This window comes from Sebastes fasciatus, chromosome 7 (genome assembly GCF_043250625.1).
Source record: "Sebastes fasciatus isolate fSebFas1 chromosome 7, fSebFas1.pri, whole genome shotgun sequence".
Lineage (NCBI taxonomy): Eukaryota > Metazoa > Chordata > Actinopteri > Perciformes > Sebastidae > Sebastes > Sebastes fasciatus.
In genome coordinates, this window is record NC_133801.1 from 7,645,571 (window position 1) to 7,665,822 (window position 20,252).

The 20,252-nt window shown below is 42.0% G+C and overlaps 1 protein-coding gene across 1 annotated transcript; it reads left to right on the forward strand.

Moving 5' to 3' along the window:
• Nucleotides 1–821: 821 nt before the first annotated feature.
• On the forward strand, nt 822–8,356 carry prss16 (serine protease 16). The gene is made up of 13 exons (XM_074640589.1): nt 822–882; nt 1,421–1,590; nt 2,231–2,330; nt 2,699–2,828; nt 3,313–3,436; nt 4,182–4,259; nt 4,834–4,881; nt 4,983–5,099; nt 5,976–6,140; nt 6,394–6,538; nt 7,520–7,699; nt 7,806–7,963; nt 8,057–8,356. Exons 1-13 carry the CDS (start codon nt 822–824, stop codon nt 8,114–8,116), a joined length of 1,536 nt encoding a protein of 511 aa, XP_074496690.1. The 3' UTR covers nt 8,117–8,356.
• The last annotated feature ends 11,896 nt before the right edge of the window (nt 8,357–20,252 follow it).

The window sequence follows — 20,252 nt, forward strand, 5'->3', positions numbered from 1 at the left end:
GGCCGGAGTCGATAACGTTACTAGCTGCCTTCGCCGCCGTTCTCTCTCTCTTGCTTCACCACTCACTTCCCACATACACACACACTCTACGCACAGGCTCTTCTCTAAATGACCAACGCTACTCTTACAACAACTGGCTCTAGAGAGATCCTTTCACGTTTTCACGTCAGCCATTGTAGCTCTCCAACACACTTGGCACCCGGGAGAGGCTTCAGATGGTTGCAATCTCCTCACCTCACTGCTAGATACCACCAGATCCACACCGGACCTTTAAGACAGGCTTGAGATGTATGAACTCAAACGAAGCATTTCATTAATTACATTTTCATTTTAAATTACAAATTCATTAGCCTACATTTTAAGTATTCAGTCGACTCTCTTATCAGAGCAACTCACTGTGTCTTTCTTTTGCTCCTTAAGAACACACAACACTGAGAGACACCGTGAGTGTTTCTTGGGATTAAGTTTGTGTGCGTGTCTGCGTGTGTGTGTGTGTGTGTGTGTGTGTGTGTGTGTGTGTGTGTGTGTGTGTGGGTTTTCTCCTGTAACTCAACCACTCCAAAAACGCCATGACAAGGCAGAGAGATCTCGTTACATCACCAAGCTGACGCTCTATTTTGCTGAGCAGTTTATATGTGGCAGGTACACACACACACACACAGTCTCATGATATGCCAAATGCAGATCATAATAATGCACAGGTCATATCACAAGGGATCACCTCATCATCAGGGACTATATAGGGAGCTGATGAGAGGTGGCGTCCTGCAGATTGGACATGCATTACATTTAACTTAAAGTCTCCTGATTTGGTGGTAAAGATGCTTTTCTCACCGGCCCGCTGTCTCATCATTCTACTCCTCTTAAACTCAACTGATGCAGGTGAGTTGATGCTCAACTGGATGTGATAATGTGTTTACTCACAGATTTAAAACTTGACAGCTTGATGATACACACACACACAAAAAAAAAAATCAAAGCAATTCACACATATCAAGATTTGCTAAAGTTGAAATCATACTTCCAGCACAAATATGACAAATCTGAGGCGATCGAGTCATATTTCAAGGTTATTTATGTTTTCAGTTGTCACATTTGAGCCGGAAGACAAAAGAAAAGAGAAGCTGGTGCTGACAGTGAATCCCTTGGGGGAACTGATGTTATGACTGTTCTTGAAATAGATCAGAGATTTTGTAGGTCGAGTTTTAGGTATTTTTGCAAACCATCACATCAATGACATGAACATAAGCTGTTTTTATGCATCAAATGGCTGATAGAGCCGCATAGGAGGCTTCTTAGAGCAAGTACTCACCTCTGGTGCATGCATGGAGGCTAGCAGGTCAGTACGGCTGCTGAAATGACTCCCATCATTGTCCTCCTCTCTTCTTCCTGCTTCTTGGTTTCTTTTTTTTAATGCCAGGATGGATTCTGAGGAAGATCAAGGAGCGTGTGCGTAATCTCCAGCTGCAGGAAGCCAAGCAGCAACTCCAGACGATCAGTAGTCGTCAGCCTCTCCAACATGTGAAGGAGGGCAGGATTCACCAGCAGCTGGACCACTTCAACCGACAAGACGTCAGCACCTTCCCTCAGGTAGAGAAAGATCAATGACAGTGTGAGTGAAGATGATGACATGATAAAGGCCTTGAGACATTTCAGACATAAGAAGCAATCATACATGATCTCACGAAGGCAATGTTTCATTTAAAGCATCAAATACGACGCAATCGTATGTTATTTCTGAGGATTGTTCAACTGTTTTTCCAAAGCATTAAAGCTAACAATGGGGGCTGGAAGCTGGAGAGGTGCCAGTTCACCTCCTGGGCACTGCTGAGGTGCCCTTGAGCAAGGCACCAGCTGCTCGGGGCGCCTGTCCATGGGCAGCCCCCTCGCTTTGACATTTCTCCATTAATACATGTGTTCAGGTCCCTTCTTCTTCTTCTTCTTCTTCTTCTTCCTCTTCCTCTTCAAAACAGCTGCTTTTCAGCTGACATCAGTATCCTGTCCCACTGAACTGTGCTGCCTTTACTTTGCTCTACAAACAACAGCTAAACTGAGCATCCATCTGGAGAAATCTAGACTGGTTGGACATTTTCACCTTCAGCATCATTTAGCTCTCACTGCCAATGTGCAAATGTGTCCAATGCAGCGTTAAATACAGGATTACTTACACAAAGCCTATGAATGTACTGCTGGTTTGGGTGATTCTGAATAAAGCATTTCTTTCTTCCAGAGGTTCTATGTGAACGAGGCGCACTGGCAGCGTCCTGATGGTCCAGTGTTCCTCTTCATCGGAGGAGAAGGGCCCATCTTTGAGTTTGACGTTCTGGCAGGTACAGTAGGATGTCCTCCGCCGTCTGACACACAAAACAGCAGATTGGTTAAGCTGATACACCCCCTCACAGATTTGGAAATGAAAGTGGAAACAATGAGTGAAGCATCATGTTGTGTGTTAGTCAGATGACACTTGTGTGTTTGCAAGCATATTTATCATCTTTTCTTTATCATGCCCTATATCTTATACATGCTTCTTCGTACTTTGCAGAACTTAAAGCCTGTAGTACAAGGTTTATGTCAAAGAAAATAAAACATTCTTTAAACGGTTTGGTCCCCTAATAGTGTCAGTGTTTTACTTGTTTTCAAAAAAGTATTAGACCTTGCTACACACTGAATCTTATCTGCTATGACCATGTTTTCCCAGGTCACCATGTTGACATGGCTGAAGAGCACGGGGCTCTGCTATTGGCTCTGGAGCATCGTTTCTATGGCGACAGCATCAACCCTGACGGCCTGAAAACGGAGAACCTGGCAGACCTGAGCAGCCAGCAGGCGTTAGTGTTGGCTCCCTACCAGTGTGTGTGTGTGTGTGTGTGTGTGTGTGTGTGTGTGTGTGTGTGTGTTTCTTTCACCTCACTTCCTCTCCCTCATTGCATATGTATGTGCATGTGTCTCTTTTTGGTTTGTTTATGTTCATTCAGTTTCCCTCTCCTTCTTGCTGTCTATTTATAAGTGTGTGTGTGTGTGTGAGTATTTGGTTTGCCACACAAAATCTTGTCCACTATATTACACACATGACGTTATGTGACAGGTTAAAATCACATATACAGTGGGGGGGACAATGATCAGACAGTGATCTTGAATGGTACACTTTTTCCAGGATACTCAAGGGAACACCAGGACAGGTGTTGCCCTATTTGATCTATTATCTGTTTCAGTATATGCCTTTGCCTGTGCATGTATCTATAATGTGTGTGTGTGTCAGGTGAAAGACTGAAATGGTTAAACTGAGTTTTTTGGTGTGTGTTTTGTGTCTAGACTCACTGACTTGGCTGTATTCCACCAGTACATCAGCCAAAGCTTCAATCTGAGCCACAGGAACACCTGGATCAGCTTCGGAGGCTCGTACTCCGGAGCTCTGTCCGCCTGGTTCAGAGGAAAGGTGCACATATATATATGACATTAACCAACACATGAGACAAGCAGCTTATTCACTGTCACACTCAGGTCCTAGATGATCATTAATAATCTGCCCTGTTTGTTCAGATTTAAAGGATGAGGCTGCTGCTTTCTCATTGTCAACAAAAAGAACAAAACCAACCATGGATTTGTCCGTCTCTCTACCCTGTCTGTGGCTCCCAGTCTTTCCTACTGTAGATGGAAATCTTCCAAACTGAATCACAAATATGGACAAGAGTAGCCTAAATAGTTTATTTGTTGATGTTTTTTTTCCAGGTCGATTTGGACGCTGCATTAGCGAGCATTTACAGCAGCAGGATGGAGTAGGTGGGATTGACTCAAAATAAAGTTACAGTGGCCGTGTTCATTGTAACGAGCATGTCAGCAACACTGTGGCTTATTGATGCGTTTTTAATAGTTTCTGGACAACAATGGAGCTCCATGGCACAGAGGAATAAGACATATCAGGCTTTGGCTACACAGACAAAAGGATCAATTCATTGTTGGTTTTGACCTTCTCATGGGATTCATTGACAATAAGAAATAAGAACATCACCAGACTTAGAACCCAACCTTATATTGCATCCCCAAGTTTGTGAAAGGCATTAGATGCATTTTCTATTATGCATATGCCAAGCGGATCAGAAAACAATCAACACATTAGACATTATATGAATGTATCAACTTACATATTAGTTTTTCTGTGTTCCTCTTGCTTCCTGCTGCAGTTTCCCAACCTGGTGTACGGAGCTGTGGCCTCCTCCGCTCCTGTCAGGGCCGAGTTGGACTTCTCGGCCTACAGCAATGTAAACGGGCACAAATGCATGGTCACAATATTAACATATTAGCAGGGCCGTAGCCAGGAATTATTAGAATACTGAATTTAAGTGTCCAAATGCCACCCTTGCACCTAAGAATTTTTTTACAAGCTTTAGAAGAAAAAGTAAGCAAATTATCAAAACAAAAATCCCAAATCTTTACCATTTATTTACTCATTCGTGGTTACTTTTAATTTTTAAACCTAACTAAGTGTTTTTGTTCCCTAAACCCAAGCAAGTGTTTTTATTTAATTCTCAACATTAATCACGTGTTTACTGCAACGGAGAAGTGACATCGAGGGGTTTGACAAAGCGTCAGTATGCGACGAGTTGAGATGAGAACGTGTTGCCTCCACATCCCATTATTTAATTTTAATATGTGTGTAATCAAACCCGCCCAATTCCCAGAAATATTACCAAGGACATGACCTTAGTGTACTTGTATCTATGGCCCTGCATATTGCACATGCAGAATTGTTTTTAGTCACTAATTAGCCTGGTGATGAATGCCTCCTGTAAATAACCACACTATCACTCTCACATCTGTGATTTCCTGTTTCAGATTGTTGGCTTGAGTCTCATGAACGAAGCAGTCGGTGGCTCAGAAAAGGTGTGAAGGCTGCCACCTGTCTGTGCATCGTGTGATGAGAATTACATTTCCGTCTGTCACATGTGTTAAATTCACACTACTCATCCTGTCTCTTCCTGCAGTGTCTGGCTGGTGTGCAGGAAGCCTTTGCTGCTGTGGAAGCACTGATGGGTGGGAATACCAGCCAGGTGGCCGAGGACTTTGGCTGCTGTCAGATCCCCAAAGATCTCGATGATCAGGTGACGGCTTTGGTTTTTATGAGATGCTTTAGGGGAAAAATTTATTGGTTATTAGGCTTAACAAAGGGGAACAAAGAACCCTCTCTGTGGCATTTTGTTTGGGCATTTTTGTCCTTTGTTATGTTATTGTTTTAGGAGTTTAGAGAATTTGTCATCACATGCTGGTGTAGTAAACTCTCCATACTTGTGACCACTAAACGGGACTTTGAACAGCACTATCAGACTGTTAAGGAGTTCTTAACATGCTGGACAAACCAAACCTGTAGGCCTACTCTAAAACACTGGTTTCTTCTTTCAGATATCCCACAGCCCTATGAGATGAATTTAATTGCACTAATTTGAATTATATTAAACTAGATAGTTACAGGTTTTTTTTTGCAATTGCTAAAACACAATTTCTGAAACTAGGCCCCTATTTGTCGAAAGTCTACACACAAAAAACAAGAACATATACATGAAATATTTCATAATTTCAATCATTTATCCATTACTTTTAACTATTATCTTTTTATGAAATCCTATACCATGACTTTTTTGTAATTTTAGTTACATACTATATTATTATTTGTATGACTTCCTTTTACATACTACTGTATACTATGACTTTCTTTCGATTTTTTAATTACTTTCTTTTAAATACTATAGTATAACTTTTTGTGACTTTTTAATTATTTTTTTACATACTATATTATAACTTTTTTACATTTTAATGACATACTATACTATGATTTTTATGAAATTCTTTTACATACTATTCTATATCTTTTTTAATGACTTTTTATGATTTTTTTTTACATACTATACTATTCTTTTTTCAATTCTGATGCAGAACAAATGAGTGGAAAATAACTCTTTTACCTTACACCTCCACTTCAGATTGAGCTGATGCAAAACCTGGCCGATATAATCATGGGAACGGTGCAGTACAATGAAGAAGGGGTGCTCATGTCTATTAGTGAGCTCTGTGGTGTGATGACCAATAAGAGCGAGGTGTATGAGGAGGAGATGGAGGCTTACAACCGCCTTGTTAAACTTGCACAGGTATAGAAAACACACTCAAACAGTACAAGGATGAACTCCTGCTTGTAGTTTTCTCTTTGCATGCACAGTATAACCAGCAGATGTCACTGTGGAGCCATTTTCATGAAGAGACGGGCTTGTAGGCCTCTAGAGCTAAAATGAAAAGGTGCAACCTTTTAGGATTTCTCTTGCCAGGAGAATTATGCAGCCAGGGACCCAAGGGCTTTCTTTGTTTTGTGTGTGTTTTCCTCTGTGTGTGTGTTTGTTTGTGCAGATTTACCATTCAACCAGTGAGGAACCGTGTCTGGATGTCTCCCACGAGAAAACAGTGAAGGATCTGATGGACACGTCCCTCCACTCAGGCAGGAGGAGAGCCGCGAGACAGTGGACCTACCAGACCTGCACCGAGTTTGGCTTCTGTACTATACACACATGCACACACGCACACACGCACACACACTGCATCACACATACTGTATAGTCAACCATCATACTTTCTATGTCCTGACACAAGGGGCGATTCTAGGATCAGACCGTTAGGAGGCTCAGCCTCAAATGACAATTCGTACAGTCAAGAGTGTAGGTTTGTTTTCAAGACATGACACAGCGGGTGTCTGGGGTTTGTCCCCTAGGAAATTTTGAATGTCAAACACACTGAATTTTTATGCACCAATTTCTGCCTTTTCTGCATCAAGTTATCGTGGAAATGTCTTTATTTATGTAAAGGAAAACACAAAATTCAGGTGTCAGGTGACAATTCAGTTCACTGGATCCACAAGAGTCTTTACAGTGATACCCAATTTATGTAATTCCAAGACTGTTTAGGGACCCCAGTATGCAAAAATATTCAAATACATCATTTTTAGAATAAGCAAAAATAACATATATTATACTGCATGCAAACAACTGCATGTATTTGCCCAAAACTGCATGCATTTAGCATAAAGTGGGCATGTCTGTAAAGGGGAGACTCGTGGGTACACATAGAAACCATTTTCATTCACCTATCTTGAGGTCAGAGGTCAAGGGACCCTTTTGAAAATGGCCATGCCAGTTGTCCCTCGCCAGAATTTATTCTAACATTGGAGCGTTATTTAACCTCCTTCCCGACAAGCTAGCATGACATTGATATCAATGGATTCCTCAGGTTTTCTAATTTCATAAAATACCAGTATATTCATAGCTTTAAGACTGAGCCCACTACAACCTCTTACAGACAGTAATGTTGGCCGGAATCGCTGGCAATCCCGGGGGTCACATAGGGTTTGATAATTATTTTTTAGGGGTGCTGAGATGAAATTTAGGTGTGCTTGAGCACCGATAAAAATAATCTAAAATCACCCCCTGCATGCCACCCTTTCTTTGTGTGTGTGTGTGTGTGTGTGTGTGTGTGTGTGTAGACCAAACCTGCGAGGATGCAACTTGTCCGTTCTCTGGGATGGTGACCCTGCGGAGCCAGACTGAACTCTGTCCTATGGTGTTTGGCATTTCCCAGCATTCCCTGCCTGGACGCATCGCCTTCACCAACACTTACTATGGAGGAGACAAGCCACACACACACAGGGTGCTCTATGTCAACGGTGAGACAAACTAGAAACAAAATCACAACAAATGACTGAACCTGAAAGGAGGTGAAAGAACACAAAACAGTGGTTCATTTAAAAATCCATAACATGATTACCGCAGGTGGAGTTGACCCATGGAAGGACCTGTCGGTGGTTCAGGACAGGAGTACTGAGGACGGAGAAGAAGCCCAGATCGTTTTCATTAAGGACACGGCTCACTGTGCTGATATGATGAGTAGGAGAGTCACAGACCGACGCTCGCTAAAGAAAGCCAGAGAGGTATGTATGCGTCGTGATATGTTATTACGTAATCTGCATAACAAACATTAAGATGATAAAGTCCTAAACAACAATCTTCCCTCCACCTCTCAGGAGATTGAGAGACATGTGTCCAGTTGGCTGAAGATGGCCACCCAGCAGAAGATGGTCTGATCAGATCACATTATAACCCGATCAGCTCTTATCACCGGTCCCTGAAACAGATAAGAAGCAGTTAATAAGCTGGTGTTCCTCGCTGCTCTGCTTCATTATCAACCTCATCTCCTTTCATTTCCTCTTTCCTGTTCTCCTCCTCCTCACCATCCATCCATAACTATCTCAGCACTGCGCTTCATCTGTGTGTGTTTTGGTTTTATTTTTTAAAGATTTTAAGAGGCTAAATAACTATAATATTCGTGAGGAAAAACTGTCATGGCCATTTTCAAAGGGGTCCCTTGACCTCTGACCTCCAGATATGTGAATGCAAATGGGTTCTATGGGTACCCACGAGTCTCCCCTTTACAGACATGCCCACTTTATGATCATCACATGCAGTTTGGGGCAAGTCATAGTCAAGTCAGCACACTGACACACTGACAGCTGTTGTTGTCTGTTGGGCTGCAGTTTGCCATGTTATGATTTGAGCATATTTTTTATGCTAAATGCAGTACCTGTGAGGGTTTCTGGACAATATTTGTCATTGTTTTGTGTTGTTAACTGATTGCCAATAATAAATATATACATACATTTGGATAAAGCAGCATATTTACCCACTCCCATGTTGATAAGAGTATTAAATACTTGACAAATCTCCCTTTAAGGGACATTTTGAACAGTTTAACTGTGATTAAATATTCCAGTTGATTGACAGCCGTAATCTTTTTATGTGTCCTTACAGATGTTTTTCCTGTTTTTAAAGTTAATATTAATTTGGGAATGTAGAAATAGATTCTGTAGGAGCTATTTAATTGTTAATTAAAATTAATTGTTAGTATTTAGTTGTTTTGCTATTAATAAGTAGTATTGTTTGATTGATTATTCTAGATGTTCATTTATATTAGATTTTGATAGTGTTTTCTTTCATTATTATTTTCTTATTTAGTATTTTGTTTTTGCAAAATTAGTATTTTGTTTTGTTTGTGAATTGGGTCACACTGTGGGCACCTGCAGTTTAATTCTTCTAGGTAGGCAGGTAAAGTACCAGCATGCACCTGGGTGGGCATATGGTTTTTTACCAGAGAGAAGCAGTGACAGACATGAATTCTTTTGTTTGCTTCCTTGTTTTTGGATAAATTACTCATAAGAAACACAGAAACTTTGCACGGACAATGGACTCTTATACCCGTGATGCGTCAGAGTCACTTTGATTTAAGTTTGATTCAGATTTTTGTGACCAAATTTGGCCACTACAACTCCCTTTATGCTCCTTTTCCCTCGCTATCTTTGTCTTAGATTTGATATTTATGGTTCAGTTTAGTTTAGTTTATTATTTGACGTCATTACGTTAGTTTCTTCCTGGGGTTTGACACAGAAATCACACAGTTTAACAAACAATTATAAACATTCAAACCTCACATAACATACAAAGATAGTCATCATCAAACCATTAGACACTGCAAACAAAAACAATCAGCAAGCAAGATGATTAATTTACTGTTCGTTCATACAGTTAATTGCATCACTGTTAGCAATTTTTATAATGTTTTCTTGAAAGTGTCTCTGGTATTTGTCTTAATAACTTGATCTGATCCTGTAATGGCTCTGTAAATTACAGTAGATTTGTCCTCTGGTGATAGGAGATATCCCAAACTGGCCTGTGTTGTCAGATAATTATATTCGCTGTTATGGTTTCTTATCATTTAGGACATCGCTGAAGAAGGTTTACATTTACTGAGTTTATGATTGTATATGCTTATAATAACACTGATTATATGGCTGTTTCCTACATACTATATTAGCTTTTGGTTTGTTTTTTACAATATTGATCAGGTGCCATAACCCTGTAGTATCACTAGGGCGCGACATTGCTACATGTGTGTGTCAAACCCACTTCTTGTTCCTCGTTCTCTGTAAAACACCGGGAATCAAACAACATTTATCTGTTGTTCTTAATAAAAGTCAGCAAATGTCTTTATTGTGAACACTTGGTGCAGATTTATTTCTATCATTACGGAGCATTTGTTCATGAGTTGGCAGGAAAACTGAATGTGTTACGTCACAGTTTATCCGTAGATGTGATACAGTTGTGTTGTTGTGTTTGTATCAGTGTTGGAGAGTGTTTGTGTGAGAAAAGGTGAGGAAGCACCAGTTGTCCCAAGGCCATCTGTTTGCTGTGTGTGTGTGTTGTGTGTTGTGTGTGTGACCCTCTCCGTAGGGGGTCAATAGTGGGAGGTCACGACCCCACTGACCCCGTGGGAGTCGAGATCATCAATCAACTAGGGGCTGGACGGAGCAGCAGGGGGGACACACACACAAACACACACATATCTAGATACTGTAACACACACACACTCTGCAGGCGCACCAACAAATATACTTATACCTAGTACCAACAAATATACTTATACCTAGTACTAACAAATATACTTATACCTAGTATAAAATAGACTAAAAATACATCTCAATCACACAAATATGATGAATAGAATAGAAATGTCTCTTGTGGACAGCTGATAACAACCAGATATCAAACACTTAATTCATGTTTCAGCCTGCAGTCACACACCACAATTACATGCATAAAGGCCTCTCAGACATTAGCTGCCAGCCAAATAGGCTGTGTGTGTGTGTGTGTGTGTGTGTGTGTGTGTGTGTGTGTGTGTGTGTGTGTGTGTGTGTGTGTGTGTGTGTGTGTGTGTGTGTGTGTTGTGTTTGATAACATACAGGCTTTCTTATTCATGGGGAACTCACAGATGCTATCACACACCTCAGCGCAGAGACAAAAGCTTTAAAGAAAGTGAATAAACCTGAAGCGTTTTTTCACTGCAGTGCTTCCATTTCATCCTGCCTCTAACATCCGCTCATCGCTTTGCTATTGTAAACACTCACAAATAGAAACACACACACACACACACACCACTAGAGCTGCTATCAGGGTTATCAGCCAGCACTTGCAGAGCGACAGGGCATGCTTTTTCTCTCTCCTCCATCCCTCCTCCTCCTCCTCCTCCTCCAGCCTGTCCTGTTGATCAATGAGGAAGTTCTTGGGCCTCAACTATTAATCAGAGCCTATCGGCTATCTGTCTGCAGAGCCAACCAATCACGGCCATCCGACAGCTGGGCCATGAAAAATGTGGCCCCGGTGGATGGAGGGGAGGTTGGGGAGTTTGGGGGTGGAGGGTGGTGGCGGGGTCGCGGAGGAGAGGAGGGAGGTGAAGGAGCACTCTATCTGATCCGAGTCAGGTCACGATTGCACAGCTGCACTTTATGCACTTACAGTTGATTCTTACCATAATAGAGAGCTGCAGGAATGAGTCCTAAAACCCTGAAATGAGTTAACATTTTACACCTCGTCTGGAAGTCAATGGGTTTTTAGGTAGATGCCTAACAACACAAGCTGAAGAGAGTTTAACTTTTGGGTAAAACTTCATTTTACAGATCCGCAAATTTCAATTGTTTATAATAAAGTAATTTTAGATACATTTTGTTACCATGGAATTTGCGGACCTGCAAAATGAAGTGTTACCACGTTTTGTTCTACGACATAAAATACATCCATAAACTTGTGAATGTTGAAGCCTTTACGTGTCTTAAAAAAGGCGGTTGCTAACAAGTGGCTGAATGAGACTACACGCCGACTCGTCCGCCTTTACCGCCTCGTTGTTTATATTCGCACTCATGCGACCGTGGTGTAGTTCGTTTATAGCCTAACGTTAGCTTTTTACTTCTGGAGATTGCATTCACACTTCAAATATCATAAAACTGATGTTTATTTGTGGAGATTATCTTGCTGAACAAACGTGCAAATATCATAAACAAGCTTATTTTCTGCAATAATAAAGAAAAAGCCAAGGGAAAAATCCCATTGGCTTTTTGTCGAGGGAACCGGGGCGATGCTAACTTCCTGGTTGGCCTACAAAAATACGCCATCACTGGAGCACTCTATTGATCGATTTGGTTAGGTTTAGGCAACAAACTACTTGCGGTTTGGGTTTAAATAACACAGTGCTGAGTAAGATGACACACATACACATGTACGAATGAGTACACAGGTTTCACGACGGATACACTCAGGATTTTGCTCCGGATTCACATTTGCATCAAGTTGAGGCCCACTGTGTTCACTTGGGGAGCACTTAGAGTGACACAATCAGACTAAATCATAACGAACACAGAGTTCGAAGCAGAAAACTCCCCAGCGAGGCCTACAACGCTGCTGATCTGTTGTCCAATAACGCGGCCTGTCCTCGCGCCTCAAAGCTTCATCAACACACTTCCATCCCTCTTCTGCATAATCACCATGCTCACACTCATCCATTCACATCTTATTGCCATGATTAGATTACATCTAATGCTATTACACCGCTCCCATCTCTCTCTCCACCTCTGTCTCCCTCCCTCATCATGGATTTCTTGCAGATCTTATTAGTGTGTGATGCGGACCAGGTCTCCCACTTTGGATTTATGAACCCTCAAGACTTCTCTCCTTTAATCTCCTCCTCCTCCTCCTCCTCCTCCTCTCCCTTCCTGCATCTGTCCATCTATCATTCCCAGGGTTGGCTTGGGCGGAAGAGTATTAATCCCTCCATCCCATCTCTCACTCCTCTGGACAGATGAGGAGGTGGAGGAGGGAGATGGGGATGGGAGGAGGAGGGGTGGAGGATAGGAGACCACAGATTACTTTTCATAATATTTCTGTAGCATTGTGGGAAAAATGGAGAAGCATTACAGGTAATGTATGCAGATTTACCAGATGATATAGGTCACAGATTTGAAACCTTCAACAGGTATGAGGATGAGCTGCAGAGTGTGTGTGTGTGGGCGGGGTGCAGATGGGATGATAAACAACTTAGGTAGTGTGTGTGCTATCCTGTTGTTTGCATGTTTATGCGGTGCATCGTCGTGTGCATACGTGTATATGTCATAATGGGGTCTATGCAAAGAAATGTGTCTACATGCAAAGCGTGCATCTCTGCAAAAGGGCAACAGAAACTGCATCGTATTACCTGTTGATGCTCATGCATACAGGAACCATTTTTTATTCAGTTTTAGCTGAGGTGAAGGCAGTCAGGTCGGTATACTGAGGTAGAAAACCATATTTATCCTTCCGTTACCATATTTTTCATACATGAAGTACAAAAGATTAATGCATCCACAAGCACTGGAAAGGAAACTATAAACATTATTTTCATCCAGCCTGTTCTCATTCCTAGGGCGTTAAATACAGACGCTTTGTCACGCCCGTCGACGCTTGATACCAAAGTACAAGGCACCCTTTAGCGCTAACGCACCAGGCGCTCTATTAACTATAATGTAAACCAATCCACGTCAATGTTAAAAGTTCAGAGAAAGTGTGCTGTGGTGACGTAGTTTAAAGAGCGAAAAGAGAAACAGGGCAGGTGGGAGGGTCCAACAAACACAAGGCTTTCATTGAGGAGACCGCTGTTTGTGTTTCGTGCGTTACATTTCACTTTCTCTTTACTGATCATTTGTGTCCCGTGTTCACAACGTCAAGTCACATTTCAGACCAGTCACACAGAAGTTTGTGAAATAGTCACGAAATTGAATGTACTGATTCATGTACATAGACACAAATTAAAAAAAAAAAATCGTGCAAGAAATCAATTCGTATGTAAACCATGTAATTGTGAAATGGGAAATATAAAGAGCGAACGCCACGTAGGGAGGACGTCGGGGTGGATCAGGACTTTCGCCCAGGTGTTCATGCCCCATGTGAAACCAGAAGACAGCATTGATTTATTTGTCACGTAACTTCCGTACTTAAGTTACGGCACTTCCAGGGTTATTTTAACCCGAACCGTGATCTTTTCCTAAACCTAACTGAGTAGTTTGTTTCCTAAGCCTAACCAAGTCGATGTTTTCCTAAGCCTAACTAAGTAGCTTTATTTTGGAAAGACTGCATCGGAAATTGACATGTGCGTCACATGTTGCTGGATATTCCTAGGAAAAAGCACGAAAAATACATTGTTGAAAGTTGTGCTGAGTGTCACGACCAAAAAGGGACATTTTTGTCTGCGTACACAAATCAAATTACTCAAATCACTACAAAAACGTAGTAATTTTAAGCCAAACCAAGTTGTTTTGTCCTAAATCTAACTAAATGGTTTTGTTGCCTAAACCTAAGTAAGTGTTTTTGTTAAAGTCACAACATTAAGCGCGTGTTTACTGCGACCGAAAAGTGAGACAGAGGGGTCTGACAAAGCGTTAGTATGTGACGAGTTGAGATGAAAACGTGTTGTTTATCAGAGAATATTACTCTGGCCAGCAACCCCCACAGCACCCCTCCTTTCCGCACTAATGTTGATGCCTGTCACACACACATACACACATACACAGTATTTTCAACAGAATCCAATAAGCTCCGGGAAATCAATTGGAGTGATCAGGACATTTAATGAGTCCAGTCCTTGCAGGCCTACTTCTCCAGGAAGCCAAGAAACAAATTCAGAGTAAAGAAAAGAATTAAACCTTTGACCAGCAGTCAGCCGACTCTCCTCCTCCTCCTCCTCCACCCCTCCATCCCCCTCCACCCAAGCCCTCGCAGTGACAGGTAGATTAAGGGGCGTGATAGATGCCCCTCTCTGTATCTCCCTCTCCCCACCCCTCTTTCCCTCCCCTCCATCCATCATGGCGGCTGGTGTAATTGCGGCTGCGTGGGGCTGGCAGAGGGAGCCTCCATCCATCTCCTTAACAACAAACAGTCAGGAGGACGGATGGCGCTGCGCTCCCCAGTTAATCTCCATCTATAAGAGGGGTGGGGGCGGGAGAGGGATGGAGAAGCAGAGGACGAAAATAACAGAAGGGGGAAAGGCAGTGCTGGCTTACTATAAACAAAACGAGATGGAGAGGGGAAAGATGGAGGGATGGTGAGAGGCCCAAACAGGTAGAAGAGGGATGACCCGGGAGGGTTAGAGAAAACTAGAGAAACTGGAGGAAAAAGTTTGCAAACATGCTGCAAGAGCAGATAAGGCTGGATGTGCTCGGCGTGCCAGAAGAAAACATGCAGGAGAGATGGAGGGAGGAAGGGAGGGGGCGAAAATTTATGTCTATGCGGCCAGACGACCCAGAAACTAGAGAGGCACAGGCTCATAAAAATGCACTCTGCACCCCCTCGACTACCCCTCACTTTTACCCCTCTCTGTTTCCTTTCTCCCTTTACTTCCCTCCATCACTTGACTCCCTCTCCCTCACGCAGGAGGCGGCGGAGGGTCACAGCTCTGTGATGTTTTAGGCGGTTGTGCCAGAGGTCACGGCCGCCATATTCTCTTAATGGCGGAGTCACTGAAGTCAACAAGGCTGGGTGGCCTTCTACCGCCCTCCATCTCTCTCTCTCTCTGGTAGAGAAACTAGACTCTTTGGCGAGGTGAGGGGAGCAACAATTTGTAGAGGTTGTTGTTTTTCACCTTGCAGATGACGCATTACCATTTGAGCGGGGTCAACAGCTGGCAATGTCTTATTTCTGTTTGCTCCAACACCATCACGTTGGACAAAAACTACGCAGTTTGTACAAAAGTAAAGTCTGACATCTTTTTTATTACAGAGGTTAATTCTACTTCTAATCTCACACAGGGAGAAACAAAGACACAAGCAGTCTTGCAGGTAAACATCCACAGCTTCCCTCCCTGCTTCCTGTTTTCTAGCCCAGGGCATCGCCTGCAGTGAGGCCCGACTTAGAATAGGAGCACCTTGACCCTCCAGCACGTAAACAAGCAAGTACACAAAGCCACAGACACACAAACACATGCCACAGTGAGGAACACACGTGCATGCTACTGTAGTCCAGAGCGCACAAACTCAACAGGCTTCGGTGGGTGCAGAGGAGCGAGCGCTTGAGCCTTGACAGCGAGTGACAAATAACTGCAGCAGCCTTGACATGCAGAATGGTCCCACAGTGAACCTGCCTGACTGATATTCAACTGAGTGGTGCAGGAAAGGAGCCGGTTTCTCACAGGAGAGCTACACAACAGGAGGATTAACTTATAAATTTGAATTAACCGGGTTACCCCATCACACATGCATTTCAACTAAACATGATGCTGCTGAAAACGTGATGCTCAAACATGCAGATTTTAGATAATTAGGTTGGAAATCTTCACTCCGTTTAACGACATCTTAGAAAGACGATAAGAAAATCTTCTAAAAGCATCAAAGCAAATCTATTTTATATTGGAGCATATAATAGAAACTTTGTGTTCAATTTACTTCTGCATTGTTTTAAAGGAGCAGTGTGTAGGATATGGTGGTATCTAGCAGTGAGGTGAGGAGATTGCAACCAACTGAAGCCTCTCCAGTGTGCCAAGCTTGTTGGAGAGCTACGGTAGCCGACAAGAAAACGTAAATGTCCCTCTCTAGAGTTATTGTCAGAGTAGCGTAGGTCCTTTGGAGCAGAGCCAGTGTGTAGAGTGTGCGTGTACGTGGGAAGTGAGTGGTGAAGCAAGAGAGAGAGAGCGGCGGCGGCTATGGGAGCGAGTAACGTTATCAACTCCGGCCAAAGCAGGAAAAGTTAACAGAGTTTAATTTGTACGTTCTGATCTACTCTAGAAACATGGCGGACTTTGTGAAGAGGACCCACTCCCTATGTAGATATAAACGGCTCATTAACAACTCTTATTATTAGGTGATTATACACTAAAGAAAACATACTTATTCATATTATATTCCATTTCTGCCAATAGATCCCCCTAAATGTTACACACTGTTCCTTTAATAATAATATATTTGCCAAATCAACCAAAGTTATTTTCCTTTAAATATTTATTTTCCTTTCTCCTGACTTCATTGAATCTCAATGTATGGAAAAGTATTCAATGAAAATAAGCATAAAGTGTTGTTAACTTAGGGGATATTTCATGTTTTGTTATATGGGCAATGCATGAACAAATAATTTTTTTTCTCCAAAAAGGTGATTTACACACAAAGAAACATACATGTTCCCAGACCCCCTCCATACCTCACCATCCTGCTCCACCACCAGCCTCCGGTCCTCTGACGCCAACCTACTGTCTCCACCACTCAGGACCAAGCACTGGACCTGAGAGCCTTCTCCATAGCTGCCCCCTCCCTCTGGAACTCAAACACATCTGAGACTGCACCAACCTGTCGACAATCAAATCACAAATCACCTTTTGAGAACTGCTTTTAATGTGTAATTAATGTTGTGTGTTGTTTTTCTGTATTTGTACTCATGCAAAGTGTCTTTGAGTTTCTTTGAACTCTATAAATAAAATGTATTATTATTATTATGTTATCCTACATAGTGATGACACTTATATTTGACCCTGGAGACTCTCTGGCTCAGAAATAAAAACAACCTAAATCCAAAAATAGAAACATGATGACTTTTTTTTTTTTACTGATTTTGCTGCAGTACATACTTTGCAGGGTCAACTTCCTGTTTGATGTTTTCCCCGCCCACCTACGTGATGTTACACCAATGAGGGCATGCAGTTTTGATTATGTGGTTTCATAGCAAGGGCTCTGTGAAAAAGTTTTTTAATTTTCACTCATACTGGCCCATTCAACCTTAATTCACCCAGTGCAGAAAAGTAAGTGTTGTCCCACAAGGAGGACACAAGGAGAGGTGATAAAAATGACAGATCCTTTAGTGTTGTTGTGATGTAAATGAGTGTAATCTGCATGTTTAGATAATAGTCTGTTAGATAAATGTTACAGAGACTTTAAGATTTATGATCCAAGAAGTGAAGACAAATCAGCTGAAGAAGTCATAACATTTAAATAGCATATACTGTAAGTTATGAAGGTTTTGCATGAAGATAAATGAAGAATTAAACCCCTTTTTTAACATGAATTCTTCAGATGATGCACACTTCAGTGTTAATCCGTCTCATTCAGACTGTTAACAAAGTGAAAACAAGCCTTGGATGGTCTGTAAGTTATGAAGGTTTTGCATGAAGATAAATGAGGAATTAAACCCCTTTTATCATGAATTCTTCAGCTGATGCACACATCAGTGTGCATCAGCTGAAGAAGTCATAACATTCAAATATACTGTAAATTGTGAAGGTTTTGCATGAAGATAAATGAGGAATTAAACCCCTTTTTAACATGAATTCTTCAGATGATGCACACTTCAGTATTAATGAGTGTAATCTGCATGTTTAGATAATAGTCTGTTAGATAAATGTTACAGAGACTTAAGATTTATCGTCCAAGAAGTGAACACAAATCAGCTGAAGAAGTCATAACATTTAAATAGCATATACTGTAAGTTGTGAAGGTTTTGCATGAAGATAAATGAGGAATTAAACCCCTTTTTAACATGCATTCTTCAGATGATGCACACTTCAGTGTTAATCCGTCTCATTCAGACTGTTAACAAAGTGAAAACAAGCCTTGGATGGTCTTTTCCAGCCCATTGAAGCAGCGTCATGGCTGTATTACCGGCTCAGTGTAGGAGGGGGTTGATTTCTGTGATCACCTCTGCAGGACAGCAGCACCCTGCGGAGTTGAAAGCCCCCTGGCCCTGGCTGTAGAGGGCCGGTGCACGGTCAACCTCCACGCCGCCCATGGAGCCCCCTGCCCGGCCTGCTGTTCCTCACCAAGCCGCTGCTGATTGAAGTGCAGCCGCCTGTTGGCTCCTCGCAGCGGGGACCGGAGAAAGAGCCAAGTTTTGAATAATTATTATGTTACTTGGGTGACATTTACAACACAAGACGGAGAGTTTAGCTATTCCACCAACACGTGAAAAGGTTTTTTTGGTTAAAATGAAACTTTCTCACGCTTTGTTTTCTCCCAATCCACAAAAAAAGAGGGCCATTTGGTTCTGCGTCAAAAGGGCTGACTCACAATTGATTGACAAAAAACAATAAAACACTTTGAAACCTATTACCAGCCAGTAAACTTCTTGTCATCCAGCACGCTTCAAGCTTATTTATGAACCAGGTATGAGAAGCAAACTTCATTAAAACTCTTTATTTTTACGCAGCAGCTCTTAAAATGAACTCTCCTGCAGGTAAATCAACATTTAGATGCACAATTACGCGCGTTTAAATGTTCATATTTCCAATGCATTTGTGATTAGATCCAGATTTTGAGGCAAATTCACTGCCAGTTTTTTTTTTAAAGAAATACATATTGAAATAGTTTCAAGTTTCAAGTTTCAGGTTTATTTGTCATATGCATTTAAAAGTACAGTGTGCTGGATGACTTGTGTCCTGCATGGTACAAAGTGCTTTCTTCCTGCAGCGAGTGGTGTAAATGTCCTGTAACTGTGGTAATGGTGATCCAATAATTTTAGATGCTGTTTTCACTGTCCTCATCAGGAGTTTGTGGTCATATGATGTAATGTTGCCAAACCATACCAGTATATGCATCCAGTTAAGATGCTTTCTATTGTGGACCGGTAGAAGTTGAAGTAGAAGATTTCCAAGCTGCAGACACGTGTGCGTAATGGATTAAATATCTGCTCTTATCACATTAATTGATTGTTCAGAGCTCAATAGACTCTATTGAAAATGCTACATGCAGCAGGGATAGGGGAGAAGGGATGGAGGGATGATGGAGGAGTGATATCAGCTCGGAGGAGATAAAACGATCAAGGGGGTCTTCTTCTTCTTCTTCTTCTTCTTCTTTTGTGGCTGTTTGTGTGTGTGATAAGGAGGAGGAGGAGGAGTAAAGGAGGAAACTATTACCAGCCAGTAAAGTTCTTGTCATCCAGCAGGCTTCAAGCTTATTTATGAACCAGGTATATGAGGAGCAAACTTCATTAAAACTCTTTATTTTTACGCAAAATGAACTCTCCTGCAGGTAAACCAACATTCAGATGCGCAATTACGCGCGTTTAAATCAGAATCAGAATCAGGTGTAAGAGGTATACACTAGGAATTTGCTTTGGTTTTGTTGGTGCAAGTTAAACAGTATAATAACAAAAGAGAAATGTGCATATTTCCAATGCATTTGTAATTAGATCAAGATTTTGCAGCTGCAGCAGGGATAGAGGAGAAAAGGATGGAGGGATGATATCAGCTCCGAGGAGATAAAACGATCGAGGGGGTCTTCTTCTTCTTCTGTGGCTGTTTGTGTGTGTGATAAGGAGCAGGAGGAGGAGGAGTAAAGGAGGAAGGGGAGGAGGAGGGATGGAGGGAAGGGAGGAGGGCCAAGAGACCCCGTC

Bases quoted from the DNA above. Each gene is read 5' to 3' on its own strand.
- prss16 (XM_074640589.1), top strand. From the start codon at position 822: ATGCTTTTCTCACCGGCCCGCTGTCTCATCATTCTACTCCTCTTAAAC. The intron at 1,591-2,230 runs GTAGAGAAAGAT...TCTTTCTTCCAG, and splicing joins ACGTCAGCACCTTCCCTCAG to AGGTTCTATGTGAACGAGGC. The intron at 6,539-7,519 runs GTACTATACACA...GTGTGTGTGTAG, and splicing joins CTGCACCGAGTTTGGCTTCT to ACCAAACCTGCGAGGATGCA.